At 36.7% G+C, this 17324-nt stretch overlaps 1 protein-coding gene across 2 annotated transcripts in view; it reads right to left on the bottom strand.

The window, feature by feature from the left end:
- NUP58 (nucleoporin 58) overlaps positions 1-17324 on the bottom strand; it is a 34604-nt gene continuing 17280 nt past the window's right edge. Inside the window, exons 11-15 of one of the 2 annotated variants that reach the window (XM_020902996.2) lie at positions 17158-17240; positions 14200-14401; positions 8722-8820; positions 7069-7164; positions 1-386 (exon numbers count right to left, since the gene is read on the bottom strand). In XM_020902996.2, coding sequence (XP_020758655.2) covers positions 304-386; positions 7069-7164; positions 8722-8820; positions 14200-14401; positions 17158-17240 — 563 coding nt within the window. In that variant the 3' untranslated portion in view covers positions 1-303. Of the gene's footprint in view, positions 387-3556; positions 5651-7068; positions 7165-8721; positions 8821-14199; positions 14402-17157; positions 17241-17324 lie in introns of those variants that run through there. The other variant, XM_020902995.2, reaches the window with a different exon arrangement.

Here is a 17324-nt window from a genome sequence, read left to right as displayed (position 1 = left end):
TTAAAGTTAAAAACGTTTAATTCACTCTACTTGGCCACTTGCATTTTGGATCAGCTTTCCCTGTTCCATCTGTGAATTTTCCTCTATTCCTTGCATTCACTGGATTAGCAGGCTGCTTGCAATTGCTTTAAACACTCCTAGGATCTGGTATATAATCCATTAGGTTGTCCTTAAACAACAGGGGCGAGCTTTCTTTCCTGAGTTCTAAAAATCTTGATCAAACTCACTCTACGACAAATGAGATTCCCAAGATGACAATTGGAAGTTTCTTGCAAAGTAGACATTTGCTGACTCAGTGCCTGCTCAGAACTGGATTTTTCTTCCTAGCTCATTGACTTCTGTCATACTGGCTTTTCGAAATCCAGTTAAAACCTGTGATTTGTTGCCTGAGAGAAAAAGAAAAAAATAGTTTAGACTGTACTAGGACACAAGTAGATATTACTTATTACATGCTTAGCTTTCATCTTACCTAACTTAACTCATTTTAGTCTGCATAGTCAACCTGGAACATCAGTAGTGCTGTTTTACTAAAGAGATACAAAGATGTTAAACCTGACCAAGGTCACACACCTAGTAAGTGGTGGAGCAAAATTCTACACCAGCAGCGTGGTTCCAAAGTCCAGAGAAAGGTTGGCAGTGAGTCACCAAATTAACTAACCTTTTCCCACTATACTAATTACTTAATTCAGAGGTATTTATGAAATTCAATGAGATGGTAAGTATTGATACAACACCAAACCAAAACAACAGAGGACAGGGTTCCTGTTCTGGGACTACTCAATCTAAAGTGGGAGACAGAGAGACCCATCAAGGAAACCACGTAAGGAAGCCTGCACCCTGAGACCCAAAGTCTACGCGGACTGGAGGTGTGTGTTCAGGGTGAGAAAAGATGGCACTGAAAGGCCAACATTTACTCCAGACTACGTGGGAGATCTGGGTTCGATCCCTGGGTTGGGAAGATCCCCTGGAGAAGGGAAAGGCTACCCACTCCAGTATTCTGGCCTGGAGGATTCCATGAACTGTATAGTCCATAGGGTTGCAAGGAGTTGAACTTTCACTTTCACAGAAATGGCTGGTGCACAAGCAGAGTGGTGGAAGGGACATGGTGTCCTAGAAGGGCCGTGGTGTGCAAGGGTGCCCAAAGGGGTGGGTGGGAATAGAGGTCAGGCTGTGAAGCACTCCCATATCTTCAGAACACTCCTTAGACCCCACATATGATTACGCTCCCTCGAGCCCAGAGACCTCTGTACTCACCTCACCTGCCGTGATCTAGTCTATTGCAGGTGTGTAACCCCACTGTAAAAATCATCACATGACCTTTAGTGTTATGGAGAGGATGGACATGAAAATCCTGTATCACAGAAAATCCCCAGCTCCAGGACTTAACAGCTATTCGACCTCATGGAAGCTCCTTAATTTAACCCTGTTCCTTCATCTAGACACGAAAGATTTCTGCTTTTGAGAGAAATAATGAGGCTAAACAAGGTCAAGTATATAAAGTTCTGAGTGCGCTGCCCATAACAGACTACATACAAGCAAGACACGACTGTGAGTGAGATTCAGATTTGCACTCCCTGGTGCTTCCAGGACACTGGCCCACATTATGGAGTAATGTTACCCGAGTAACACCTTGTGGTGTGTGCTCCAGAAGGCACACTGCAGCCAGGCTCATCCACAGTGAGAGGCTGCAGCAAGGCTCATAGAAGATGATGCTGCCTATCTTCTGATAAACCATTCCAACTCAAATTATGTCCCACACAGAAATATCCCCACTGCAAAATTTCTGGAGGCACCATTCAGATTCTCTTGCTGCAAAGACACTATTTGAGACTGTTGTTTAGTTGCTAAGTTGTATCTGACTCTTGCGACCCCCTGGACTGTAACTCACCAGGCTCCTCTGTTTATGGTGATTCCCAGGCAAGAATACTGGAGTGGGTTGCCATTTTCTTCTCCAGCAGATCTTCTCGACCCGAGATCAGACCCACATCTCCTGCACTGGCAGGCAGATTCTCTACCACTGAGCCACCTGGGAAGCCCCTATTTGAGATTAGTAGTACATTAACTTGGGCATACTATATTATCACAAAAGAACAGTTAATCTGCATCTGTAATAAGGTGAATGACCTTGTACTGACTGTAGGATGAAGACCCTCAGTGAGAAATAGAATTAAGAAGTTGTTAGGGGAAACCATCAGGGAGCTAACACACACTGTAAAACCTTGCTGAAAGAAAAGACCTAAAAAATGCACATACCAGGTGGTACATAGGAAGACATTGATTCTCCCCAGGTACAGACTTTATTTGTATAAACCTAATAAAAAAATCCCGGAAGTATTTTTCCTAAGAAAAAATTGAACTTGACAAAATAGATACATCCTAAAGGTCCTAGAGCAGTCACCCAACACAAGGTTCTACAGAGTCAGGGATCACACCCAAGTGCCTCATGTAGACACAACCCTCATACGACCACATGTCTTTATTGTCCTCACTTTGCAGGTGCCGAAGCTGAGGTCTAAAAAAGAAACTTGCCAGGGACCACACAGGTTCCAGGCAGGGATCTGAAGCCGAGCTCACTCCCAGAAAGTCAGCTAGGAGTTGTCTGTCTCCTAAGAAAAATGTTAGATTATGTTACCTACAGACATCATTAAGAAAGAAACTCCCAAGTCATCTGGTATAAAATGGACACAGGATATTAATATGCAATGACATTAATATGCAAATGACTAACATTTATGCTAAAAAGCTCCAGCTCACATGGACTTAAAAGACTGATGGTTATCTAGGGCTGCAGACAGGAAGCAGGTACTCACAGAGCAGGAGCATGTTTATACAGCATTTATGGAAGGCAGTCTGACATTAAAACATACATTCTGTATGCTTCTTTCAGCAATTCCTCTTCTACAATCGATCCCAAAGAAGCATTAAACATGAGCACCAACTGTCATGTTTAAGGATATTCACTGCAGCTCTTTCTGTAAAAGTGAAATACTGGGAAGAACAGGGAGCGGCTAGAGCAGATGACCTGGCGTCCATGCCATGTTCAGTCAGCAAAGAGTCAGTCTCCACAGACTGACGTGCAGAGATGTCCCTGATTCGCCACTCAAGGAGAGACAGGCAAGTCACATAATACACAGACCTTTAAGCCACTTGTTAGAAAAAAAAGGATAAAATGTGAGAAGATGAGAGAAAAAGAATGAACATCTGTACACAAGTTGAAAGGCATTTTTTAAAGGGTCTGAAAGGATACACACCAAACTATGAAGAGTGGACACTGTACGGAAGAGAGTCAGACTGGGGCCCAGGAGTTGAAGGCAACTTTCACTTTTCACTCAGTATTTTTGTTGCAATTTAAAATGTTTTTATAATTTTGCAAAGACAAAAGTGAGTGATGAAATACTTGCTATCTTGTGCTCAGCCTTTTGTTTTTGTTTTTTTAAAAAAGCAAGATGTATAAACCAGTGAAAACAAAACACTAAAAACCAACCAGAGAATGAAAGAGGAAATAATAAGGAATAATAAGGAAATTATGTATTAAGAACGACTAATGACGCCTATGAAGATTCAAAGCAGCTGACACAGTAAATTTTATTGTTTACATCATGACAGGCTCTGGACAGAGTGGGGACACAGTGAACACGGGGACGACACATTTAAACTCCTGTCACAAACAGATTCATTACAAAGTCCCAATGGTCAACATATTAAAATGTAAAATACAAAGAAAAAACCCAAGAAATATAAATATCCAGATTTTTTGCAGCACAATGCAATGTCCTTTTAAAAAAAGTTTGCTATAATTGTGTATTTAATTAAACACATGTTTTCCTACCCTTCCCCAAAACCTGGATCTGGGGACTGCAGTATTAGAGAAGTATGCAAAAAATAAAAACAACTTCAGCGCTCAGAAACAAAGCATTTTCCTTATTTTAATGCATCAAGGTGCAAAACTTCAATTCCAAAAGCCAATCATCGATATATGTAGATAAATAAAACAGACTTGACAACACTTTTGTCAAACCCAACTAACATTATACTAAAATATATATATATGTATATATATTGTATGTAATACCTATTTTAGAAAAAAAGGTGCCTTGGTGAAAATGATTCTGAAAATATTCACTTGATGCACATTATGTACAAAACCTTCTATATAAAAAATTAAACTATTTTCAATGAAATTCCATGTTCAGCATCTCACCTGAAAACTGTACTTGAAAGATAAATAGGTCTACATAACGGTTTCTGTCTGAAATCATGGCTAAGGCAGTTCTCTTTCCAAGGGCTCTCTTTTTCACCCACTCTCTATCACTAATACTAATACACAGATGGAAGCTGATATGTCTCTGTGTTATTACTTGGAGCTTTCTGTTCACTGTTAAAACAGGGGATAGTTCACTGTTGCTACAGAGAGTACTTTTTTTCTTAAAATATACCATTTCTCTATTTCAAATTATGCACTTACTTAAGACATAAAAGAGGCTGATAAGCCACTCCATTTGGTGTCAATATCAATAGCCCTGTAAGAAAGAACTCTGATTGGAATAGCTAGAGAAGTTTCCACTAAAGTAATAGTGCATCCTACACCTGCATAGAATCGATTTGGCTCCAAAGCTCTCTGCCCCCAGACACCAGTCTGGAGTTCAAACGAGCTCCTGAAGGTTCATCTCGGATCTAAGAATACCTAGGGGAGTTACGTTGTTGACAGATACGTCTGCTCAGTCTCACAGCAGCCTTCGACTGGAGGAGCTGCTGAGATTAAGGTGGAAACGAAAATAGGGAAGACTGGGGGCAACGTTGTTGAGTTGGCCAATATTTATACCAGTAACCATTTCACTAAGTCTTTAAGCAAGTAACTATAATGACCTGGTACCTTTAGCTCCTCATTCTACAAGCACTGAGGAATTGAAGCATAAAAGGTGAAAAATGGAACACCCTTAGAAAAGGGGAACAGTCTGAGGCAAAAGTTGTAGGTCTGTAAATATATATTTTATATGCACACACGGTTGTGTGTATTATCCTGTATATATTTTACATACATATTCACAAGATGCCCTGCAGTGTAGTTCAAAAGGCCTTTTGTCAAGGAACACACAGATTCTAGTATAGGTCCTAGAGTTCATAACATCCATATAAGAAACAAATGTGCATATATTCACATAATGTAAACCTTGTCAACAAAAACATTGCTAAAACACTAGGTTTAGTAGTAGGTTTTACCAATCAGCGATGTAATAAGAATATTTCTTACACTGAGAATCAAAATAACGAAAGATATACAACTAGGTTTCAAATTCACAAGAGAAAAGTTGTTTAGCATGGCAAACAAGAACAGAGTTCAAATTCCAGAAGTAAGGAAAAATATCAAAACTTTATAAATCTCCTGGGATGCAATTTATTTACTGCATCAACTTTAGAAAAATAGACTCAGAGAATGAATGATGCTGCTATGGGTTCTCTCAGCACATCAACCCATAGGTTTATCTTTTTCCTCTTTTGTTTCCAGCTGGAGGTTTCTTCAACTGAAGGAGTTGTCCTCCTGTCCCAAAGCCTGCAGAGGCAGGATTGGACACCCCAAATGTCAAACCCGCTGATGCCGTGATGCCAGGATTGCTGAAGTTAAACCCAGATGTACTTGAGCTGCCAAAGCCTTATGTTTAGGGAAGAAAATATTCATATCAGAAGTTAAGTCACAAAAACAAATGTAAAAAATGGGGATAATTCTCTAGCTGAAAGAATATATAGCCCATGAAAACAGCAAATGTCTTAGGGCCCTAAATTTCTAACATGGAATTTTACAGAAAAATAATTTAGCTGACAACTAAGTGGCCCTATTATAGATACAAGTTGAGTGATCCAAGCCAAGAGAGAAACCTTACACAAGTAACTGAAATCAACAGAAAACTTCAAGTTGGCAGTCACTTTTGTGTTAATTAAACATGCCAAGGTGCCTTCCTCCTTAGCCATCCATATACACTTTATCAAAATGTAGAGGAGAGACTTTTCCGGCCTTTGGACCCACCCTTGCAACTCTAAGTCCTCTAAGAAAGCCTCAAACCACAACTTTCAGGACAAAGAACACAGAGAAGAGCAGTACCAATTGTTACTATTTTATAAGAGCCTTCACATAGTTAAGATCAAATACTGCCTAGTTAATTAACGTTAGCATATCATATTTAAATTATAATCCTCATATCACTGAATTCTATTATCTTACTTCCTAGGAACTACTGATTTTAAACACTACTTAAATGGAATTTCCTTAAAATTTCCTCAATTAAAAAGCTAATCCACATTAAATTGTTGTTATTTTAGGCATGCTATTTTATTAATCCCTAAGCATTGTACAATAAAATATGTCATTATTGGTAATTCCCTGGTGGTTCAGTGCTTGGGAATCTACCACACTTTCGCTACCAAGGGCCTGGGCTCAGCCACGGTTGGGGAACTAAGATCCCATAAGCTGTGCTGCGAGACCACAAAAAGTAAATAAATAAAAAAAAGAAATAAAATATAACAAGTCATTATTTATAAATATAGAAAAAAACGCAAAAGCAGATGGAATCCTCTACTAGAAGTGTCAAAAGATTATACCTATTTCAAAAGCAAAGCATCGAATTAATCGTCATTTGTAGAACTGGTATTCTTAAAATCAGAGGGACTTGCAACTAAAGAATTTATAACTTATGTAACTGTATCTCTTCAGGAGAAAAATTATTCTCCTGAATGAATAATGATAAAAACTGGATTAAAACTCACAATGGGTTTATTTTTGTAATAATGAAGAAAAACCGTTCAAGCATAAAACTAGTCTTAGGGTTCAAAATAATCTCTACATAGTTAACAGCATTTGTAATTATTTATTATATCAACCTTAAGTTGTTAGAAAGGTTCTACTAAGCTGACCTTCAGCGTATGAGAGAGAAAGCTATATGAATATTAGGATTGTAGGCTTCATCCAGGGGTAGAAACTGAATCAGGGATCTTTTCTGATATTGGAAGTAACAACACTTATACTTTTAAAATAATGCACCTAATGGCCTGAAATTCAGGCTAAAACACACAAACCTGCACTAAGACTTCCTGAGGGTTTATTTGTTGTTCCAAATCCAAATGTGGAGGCCCCTGTGGTGCTGCATCCAAAACCAGAGCTAGTTCCAAAGCCTAGTGGGGGTGATAGAGAGACACATGGAGGTAAAACACAGGTGAAAGGATACCGACAAGCCACACCCAACAATAAACAGTGTTGAAAACCACGGCCCTACTGAGATCTGCTATTTGCCCCTTTGTCTAAGACGTCTGGAAGAACTAGATCAATTCTCAAATAAAACATTTAGATCTATTTAGACTAAGCTTACAACCCCTCAGTAATTTTTAAAGAATAAAGCCATAAAAAAATAAGAATAGTACTTTCTCTCCCAAACAGACTAGAAATTTCAGTGACCATTTAAGTATGACTTTCCTCAAACACATATACATATATCTATAGGGGTTATTTCATTTTGAAAAGAAAAAAGACTAAATTCATAAATAAGCACATGCACAACAATTTAAACACAATGTACCGCATAGTAATTTTATTCTCCTTTTTACAAAAACACTTTCACTTAAGTTTACCACTGGAAAAGTGCATGACCACACGAGAGTCAAGTCACTAATTCTACGCAGGAAGAGCAGGCTCTTGCAACAGTACCAGCAATGCAACACTGAGAAACTGCGAGTAGGGGCAGCATGGTTTCTCTCTTAACAACACTGGTCACAATTTAAATAAAGAACATGTGCTCATCATACAGAGTTCTAGAGCACAGTCTGCTAAGTACTTGAAGACTTGTTTCAAGTGCTCAAAAAATGAAATTCAAAATCATCTTTGGCTACTTTGCAATAGTTTATCTAAATTATTGAGTTTGATAGTATTATTGCCTGTAACTCTATGAAATATGGTGACAAACTGGAATATAGACCACAGTAATTATGCTGTCTGCCATTAATTCTAATAATTCCTAACACAGTCTAATATATTACATAACCATATAGCTAATAGGCTTCACCTCTCATGTATTCTAATGGCAATAAGGGACTCTTACTCATTACATGACAATGCACCTGTCAAAATACAATCAACCTACAATTACCTACACCAGAGAATTGGGAATGCACTTGTACTTCAGCATATTTTGCAGAAGGCTTACCTTACTAATTAGTTATGTTATAAAAACTATTGAAATCAACTTAATTGCTTATGTATAGAAGTATACATAAAGGCAAATAGGCCAAAAGTGCTTAAAAATGGACAGAAGTTAGGCTGTTCAATTTATGATATAATTATTTCCCCATTTAAAGCACTGCATTTTCAGAAAAGAAAGATGACTAGGAGAATGTCTGTCCAGAAGTAGCTTGAACTCCAACTAACTTTTTAAAGTTAATTTAATAAAAAAAAGCAATTTTCAAATTCATATTTTAGCATATTGCTTTGAAAATATGAACACCCTTACCATTTGATTTTAATACATTTTTATATTTACTGTTCAGAGATGAAATGATTTTTAAAATTCTAGATCTAATAATTTTAAAAAGCACTGATATGTTTAGAGAATCCTTTTTTTTTTTTGGCCAGATAGAACCTTAACTTCCCAAAGAGCAGATCCTCTTAGAGGTTTTACAGGCTAATAGCAATTCTAATGTATCACAGTGCAATGCAATACGAGAAAAGTTAAAGTGTACCTCCAAGGTTTGAAGAACCTAGGCCACTTGACTGCAAGCCAGTGCCAATACCTGAGCCGAATGGCGCTCCAAAACTAACTCCCAGAGATGGCTGTGGCCCTGGTATAAAAAAAAAAAAAAATGGGGGGGAAAAAAAACAAATTTGCCTTACTCTTTCAAGATTAAAGTTTCTTTATGAAATTAATTTTAAAATGAACAGTCATTATTTTTAACAAATTCTATTTGCTAAAACTTAGTTTTCAGGATGTCTCCCCAGCCTAACTTATCTGTCCCAGCGGATTTACCTATTCAAAAATAAATTAAAAAAAAAATTAACTTGTTCACACTTAAGACAAAAGAGGCTTACCATACGAAAAGAGTGTTAGTTTAACCTACTAAATAATTTGAAATCTTTAATGTATTGTAAATTATAGTTCTTTTAGTTTCGCTTCTAGAATGATTTTAGATCTCCCCAGTTGCTTTCTGTTAAAATTAGTTGCCATAATCAGTAAAGGTTTTTACTTTTTTTCTTTTTAAAATAAGCTCCTTACTGTTAGAGTCAAGTCCCAATTGATCAAAAGAGACTGACACTAACATGCAAAACCATCATGTTACTTCATAAGTGTAAGTACCAAAAACTAGGCATGATTTCTCACAGAAAATATAAATGATATAAATAAATAGATAAAAAAACAAGACAATGTTTTATTTTATTAAATTTATTGTTCATTTTAAAGCAAATCAATTACACAGTAACATGACAATTCCAACTTGTTCACAAAAAGTGATAATTGAGTTCTACTGTTAGGCTCTGCTACATCACACCACTTATCACCTGATTAAATAAGATAGAGAATGAACATTTACAAAGGCACTGCTGTGTACCTTGACAGATTCAATACATTCAAGATTTCAATTCAGAAGTTTCTTCTCAACATTTTGGAAAACGTACTCAGATGCAAAACAATTAAGTCATCCTTTTCCCATTTGTTAAAGATTTTGGCTGAGTTTGTTTGGCAAGAATAGCATCAAACTTACTAGCCTCTCTTTTTTAACTACTTTTTTTTTTTAAACTAAGCAGAATACAAAAAATCTAAAAATCTCTCATTTGATAATTTATGAAAATTATTTGATAAATTTCATAGTACAATCTTCAGTCTTGTCTTTTTCAAGCACAGTGATCAGTGCATCTCAAAGTTGAGGGAACTGCCAAAGTAACATACAGACTGATATTTAGACTTCTTAAAGAAATCAAAGCCTTCAAGTTGTTCAGTGAAGAATGAGGTTTCTTTATTCAAAAAGGTAGTGTAAAATTATAAAACATTAAAGAAAGAAGAAAAAAGAAACTAAGAAACTACATTTTGCTACACTGGGACAGAAACTGGACTTTCCAAATAGCTTCTACCCAGAAAATAAAGAAAGACCAACAGTAGCCAGAGTTCTTATACTACTATTAAAAAATAAATTAGAAAAGATTTAAATTTTTACATCCAGTTTGAGATCAACTTGAGAATAAAATACCTGCCTAGCAGCTCTTTTGTAAAATGTTACTATATGAAAAAGAAACTAAGCAAATTACCTTCTTATTTCTAACAGAAGTATTATGTAGAAAACACACGTCCAGTTTCTTTAACATTGAGAGACTTAAGTGTCATGTGTTCATAGGAGGCACTGCTGGTGGAAGACCCTAGAGCATAATGTACACCACAGCCCTCAGCCCTACAAGTCCCAAGAGTTACTCACATAACATGCTTTTCGTTGTGTGCGGGTCTGCTTTTAAGAGCAACTCTAATCATTAATATTCAGGATATAGGTAATCAAGAACTCTAAGAATGACAAGACTTTCCATTGCACAACAGGTACATGATATTTTGAGTTTTGTACCTTCACACAAATTCTGAAGGCAACATCATTTATAAAACTAGTAGGCAAATGTATAACATTTTTTAATAGTAAAAACTCATGATAAATATCTCCCATGCCAAAGTATTAGCATATATTACACTCTGGCCACCATATAAATTAGTTTCACTATTAGAAAGCAGAATCTACATCCTTCAGGCAAAGATTACGTAAACAATTCAAGAAATCTGTCTTAAAATCTGAATAGTCATTAGTCATTCAATGAGAGGCTCTTAGTTCCATAAATAATACCCAGTTAGTAGTAACATATCCCAGTGATTGCCCAAAGTGAAACCTTCATGTAGAGTAACATTTTACAAAAGTTACTGTATATTATATTCACACATAACAAAATCAAGTTAGCACTTTAATTCATATTTTTCAGAATAAATTCTACTTTCTTAAAAGTAAAACTGAATTCACAGGAAAAGGACTAAAGTGCTAAATTTTTCTTTTATAATTTTCAACGATCATTCAAAACACCTAATGTAATTAGGATGGTTATTTCTAAAACATATTTTTTAAAGTAATAATTTTTCTTAAAAAACAAAAACTGCTTTTTCCCCGATTTGAAAAATTTTACTCACGGATTTTGTGGGGAATGCTCCTTTGGTTATTACATACAACAGAATTGTAAAACCACAAGAAACTCAAATGAAGAAGTTTCCTATTTAGCAATACACCTTAAATGTCCAAACCTACACTAAAAGCTAGAAAGTAGGAATTCCTAACAAAATGTCTCAGCTCTCCTTAAAAACAGCAGTTAAGTCACATGAGAAAAGTCTTTTTATGTAAACATCAAGAACTTTTAAAAGCGTCAAAACACAACAGCAAAACTTAATCCCAATTCATTAGCTTAAAACAATCTATCCTAAGTAAAAATTACACTGAAAAGCCTAATGTCGATGTTTTAAGCTTTTTAAGAGGCTTCAGAAGCACGGTGGACAGTGTGCTCCAGATATGCCAGCGCGTAATCTATCCACATACGAAGTTAATTTCATACATAAATAGCCTGCGGAGCTTGTCATCAATTCTCTTCAGCTTTCAGAAGCAATAACCATAAATCACACAGGCCTTAGGTCTATATTTTTTTTCATCAAAAGACATGGAAGGAGGATCATGAAGTCACTGACGTCCATACTTCCACCTCCAAGAAAGACTACACAGAATGCACCTTCAGAAGGTAGCAGCCTAAGAAGCAGTCTGCTTTTTTTATATTAATAAAGTTAAGAACCTATATGCAAACAGAAGCAAAGCCCCCTGACAACTCAAACCTTGCACAGACCAACAGGGTTGACTAAAAACAGCATACAAGCCTCAACCAGCTTCATCTAGATGGTCTTTAGATTCTATTACTGGCACTTAAAGATGTCACCAGTCACAGAACATAAGGAGCAAGAGATGAGTACAAAGCGCAATGCGATAAAGAGGGCGTTTCTAACGGGCTGCATGCATCTAACAGCTGCTCGGGCTCACTCCAGTGGTGGGTGACACGACTCAAGCGGCGGACCCTGACTGACCCAGAGAGGCATGGAGACCCTCAGGGAAACAAAAGGGAACCAAGAAGACAGCACACAACGATCACGATTGTTCAGCTTCTCAATTAAAAAATCCATACAATGGAAAATGAAATACTGTAAGACTGTTTAGGTTAATAAATTACAATTCCTGCCACCTGATCAGAAAGCCCTAGATGGGCCTCACAAATGCAGGGAAGGTACAAGGCAGTCAGTGTCCCCAAAGCCTGGCAAAGGTCTAAAAGAACCCAAGCACATGAGCAAAGGGTGCTTCAGGATGGTTCCTCTAAATTAAGCTAATATTTTCCACCACTACAGAGAGCACAGACCGTATCTCTACTGTTTACCTTGCTATCCCTGGAGTCTGGCACAGAGGAAGCACTCAAAGAATGAACAAGTATCTTCCTAGGAACAAGTATCTTCCTAAGCCCAAAACGTATGCAGGGAAACCTACAAACCTCTCAAGACTGCCTACATAAGAAAGTATATAAAACAAAAATCCAACAAGTGACTTTACCTCAATTTTAGCATACACCACAGAACATAATACCCTTATAGCATAAAGCCTTAGATAACTGACTTTTCTTCGGTTTTACTGATTAGAATAGAAATCTGTTACGTTTAAAGAATACTTAACCAAGTCCTGCTTTCTCTGGTCTGTTTTAGAATTAATATTTGCTCTGAAAAGTAAACTGGTATGACAGTTAGTTTGATGAGCTGGTTAAATAAATCATCAGAACTGAAGGCACCAGTGCAGGGCTGATTCGATTTCTATCCACCCCACAGCAACCTGCTGGGAACCAATGCCACAATGACTTTTTCCCTCTGTAATATAAGAATGCAGTCCTACACCCGAGCCAGCTAGAGAACTACTACACAGTGCCTATGTGGGCCACTGTCCACATGGGTCCAGCCATGGAACATGGGGGGCTTGGCATAAAGCCATTATCAGCCATTCACTGATGGTTAAGTCAACTCTGTCATCTCGAAGTGTGAAGAACAATTTTTTAAATTGCCAACAGTAAAACCCAGAGAATGCTTCTCCTGTAGAGGCAGCCTGAATGTAATCTAGACATGCACATTTTTTTACTTTTGCACACGATAACCTACTACTGGACTCTATGGAACTCTCAGAAAGACACATGCTATAGAGTAACTCATAAGCACTACTCAAAAATGTATGAATGAAAAAAAAAAGTATGAATGAGTAAAAAAAAAAAATCAGTATCCATTAAGACTGTATTTCTCTATGTCACACTTCAAGCCTGACAAAACAGGGATTGCAGAAATAAAAAGACAATAATCTCTGAAAGACCCAGGGCCAAACGAAACATGCAGAACTGGACCATAGAAATGCCTCTCTCATAGGAAGTGAAATTAAACCAACAACTACAACTATCTGCTTTCCAGTAGCTCCCCAGTTATTTCATCTGCTCCTCCCAGCACATACCTCACGCACAATCCAGAACAATTCAAAACATCTTTTTCCTGCTCTTGCCACTGTTCTGTTCATTTTGAAAGGTATGAACAATTCCAACATGTACTTTCTTCTAAATCTGGTTAAGAAGGCCTGTTCTGTTTCCAGTCATTATACAAACCTACTGCTCTCAACACACTTTCAGTCAAAAAAGACATACTTCATCCTGAGTGTGGGCATTCTGTAACCACTGCATGCGAGAACATACCGCCTGTCAGCATCACAGAGAGAAGAATGCAACCTCTGGCTACTTTACCTCTGACTTTAAAACAATATACGATACAGTCACAAATTTAGAATTTGTTCTTAAATGTAATTCAGTAGTGAAACACCATGTTCTAAAGGGCATTTATAGCAACACAGCAAATAACATGAAGTAAATTCACAATATTCAGTATCTAATTGATGTATAATTATTGCTAAGACTACCCTGTGTTTTTATCAGGTATATGTTTATAATTGTGTCCATCACAATTTTTAGACTGTACTGGAACAGTTACTCAGAAATTTCTTCAGTGCTAACACAAAAGGAAGACTCATAAAAATGCACATCAGTGTTTTGCACTTTAACAGTAAGAAGCTATAACTTGAATGCATTCAGACCTGTAGCAGGCTGCTGCTGCTGTGTAAGAGTTGCAGCCATGGCAACGGCTGCTGCGTTTGGCATGTTGCTGAAGGGGGTGGGTCCAGTAGTGACTCGGGGTGCGTTCTGCCACTTCTTGGCTTCTGCTCGCCTGGCTTCGAACACATCCACAGCATCTCCCAAGAACATTTTCCTGTAGCCAAGGTACTGTTCTTTGAGCACCTACAGGAATGAAAAATAGAACATGTTAATCACGTCTTGTGCTGACTTTGACACTATGAGGGTGAATATAACCATGCAATAAGTTAGCAAAGACAGATCAAAAACACTGCCAGCATCATATACTTCATCTAACTTGCCAATCACAGTGCTGGCACTGCACACGCACGGTGTGGGAAGTGGTGAATTTGAGAGTTCTACCACACCTTTGTATAGTGTCTTCCTGCTTTTAGCCATATGTCTTTACAATCAACTGCCTGCATATTCTGGCTTCCTGAGCCCCTCTTTAAAATAAGTTAGAGAGCTTGCAGACAAGCAGAGTAATATCGAAAATTCCATTTTAAATATTCTAATTTTTCATGACAATTTCCCCTTTAATAGTCAACCTTTGGATAACTCAGATATAAAGAGCTTAAAAAAAGCCTACTAAATACATATATAGGCATATATATATTATATATATATATTAAAATATATATATATAAAATATCTTTTAAAAGGTGCAGGTGATACATGTTAAAAATGTCACCAAAGCAAAGAGAGCTTGGAGGGTATACTTTATCAATACTGTTTGATTCTTTTACAATGAGAATAACATGGTGAAAGTGAAAGATGCTCAGTTGTGTCTGACTCTACGCAACCCCATGGACTATACAGTCTATGCAATTCTCCAGGCCAGAATACTGCAATGGGGTAGCCTTTCCCTTTTTCAGGGGATCTTCCCAGGTCTCACGCACTGCAGGCAGATTCTTTATCAGCTGAGCCACAAGGGAAGCCCAAAAATACTGGAATGGGTAAAGCCTATCCCTTCTCCAGCAGATCTTCCTGACCTATGTATCGAACCGGTCTCCTTCATTGTAGGCGGATTCTTTACAAACTGAGCTATCAGGGAAGCCCAAGAAAAAATTACCAAGTTCATAAGATGGGTAGGATTACCCAACACAACATCTTCCTTAATTAAGGCTATGAATAGGAATGATTCTGTTTCACCCTGGAATTATTAAATACTTTCCTTAAGAGTTTTGCTTAAATAAATCAACGTATACTACTTTTTACATATTTGAAAACCTTCATAAGAAGACAAGGAAGAAAAATATCTGCACAACATAGACTTTTTTTTTCCATTTTTTATTTGATGTTTCCAAATATAAAAAAAGTCAAGATTCTTACACCAATGATCTCAAATGAGACCATGCAAAGCAAAGTGTATACAACAATCATTTCCCCTTCAGTTCTGTGTGATCGACAGAAAACTGAATGGCATATGCCTGGTTGAAAAATTTTACCATTTACCAAAAAAACAAAAACCAAACCCCACCAACAACCCAGCAACGAACATGCAAGCCAGTTGTTACTTTATGTCTACAAGTTACTTCATAAACTTTTTTAATTAGGAGGCACACTGAACTGAAAATTTTAGTTGCACAAATTTATCCTGCTACCCCACAGAAAGCACAGGTGACAGTCCCAACACTCTGTAAACTTTGGAGAGTTGAGACAATAGACACTATTTGTTATCTATAGTATGTTCAGCTCTTGAGTATGCCAAAGTCGGCTTTTTCTCTTAAGAGAAATAAATCTCCTTAGGGCCTTTCCCCTAGGTAATTTTGCTAGGCTGGGTTCCAAAAGAATAGTGAAGTGTGAAATTTAAAGTGTGACAACTGAAGTATTTTGATGCATTATACAAATTTTTCCTAGTTGCACAGACTAAAGACAGGTGGTTTGCTAAACAGCACTGAAGAAAATCCTGACCCAGTGGTACTATTTAGTCCAAATACAACATAGACTTCAAAGTGCCAAGACAGAACCACCTTCAGCACTTTAAAAAATTAAACACTTATTACAAAGTTTCAAGAGAATTTAATAAAAATTCCTCCTTTAAGTTATAAAAAAAATGAAGTTATTTTAAAGATTTGGTTTAAAATTTTTAATCAATCAAAGCAAAGGGTCTGAACTATGCTATCACTTCAAAAATAGTATGATTTAAGTGGTTAACATTAAAAAATTCTATCATCATGCATCAGAATAAAAATGAAAACTCTGGTAATCTCCATGAAATTCTAATCTATACAGTTAAGAATTTATCTAGATTCAAGTTTGGATGCTTTGAATTTTAAAGGTTTTCTCTGACCATATATAAATCCAAGAAAGACCAATTATATTTGCTTGATTGGTAAAGTATACCTATATTTATTTCACCCAAGTAATTTTTAAAAATGAACGTATTACACAAGGCTCAAAATATTCAGTGACAATTTTTTAAATTTTTATTATTTGATAAATACAGTTTCCTGTGTTTAGAAGGGACAAGTGTTAGCAAGTTTTTTTTAATGAAGGGTCCAATAAACACTTAAAACACACATAAAATTCAAGCAGTGGGAAAATGATTCTGCTACTAAGAATGTTTACCTTCTATAGTGCTGTAAGAGATGGAAACAACCAAAATGTCTAACAAAAGACAATGGGTTAAACAAACTGCACATACATCCAACAAAATCCTGCTTAACTACTAAAACGATGATAAACAAGTACATGTATGAATGTGGAAAGTCATTTACAATATGCTGATAAAAAAGTTAACACACTTCACAGAACACTTGCCCGGTTGTGTCTGGGCATATTTTTCAGAGTTGGTCTTTTTCACTTACAAGTAATCTGAGCTATTTCTATGATAAGCATGGACACGTTTGTCCTGCAAATGAACAAATACTTCACTTGGTGCAGATGTCCAGATAAATGAGCAAGGAATGAGAACTCACCTTCACATTTTCATGAATAGACTGAAGCTGTGCAGCTAAAGCTACAAATGTTTGATAAATTTTCTGCATAGCCATTGACAAATCTATAAAAGAAAATCATATTATCACACAAATACATATATAACACAATCAATATTATTCCTCTATTACTTGAGTCCATTTCTTGG

Source organism: Odocoileus virginianus, chromosome 8, assembly GCF_023699985.2.
Source record: "Odocoileus virginianus isolate 20LAN1187 ecotype Illinois chromosome 8, Ovbor_1.2, whole genome shotgun sequence".
NCBI lineage: Eukaryota > Metazoa > Chordata > Mammalia > Artiodactyla > Cervidae > Odocoileus > Odocoileus virginianus.
Note: the sequence above shows the minus strand (reverse complement) of the source record. Positions and strands in the feature narration are given on the sequence as shown.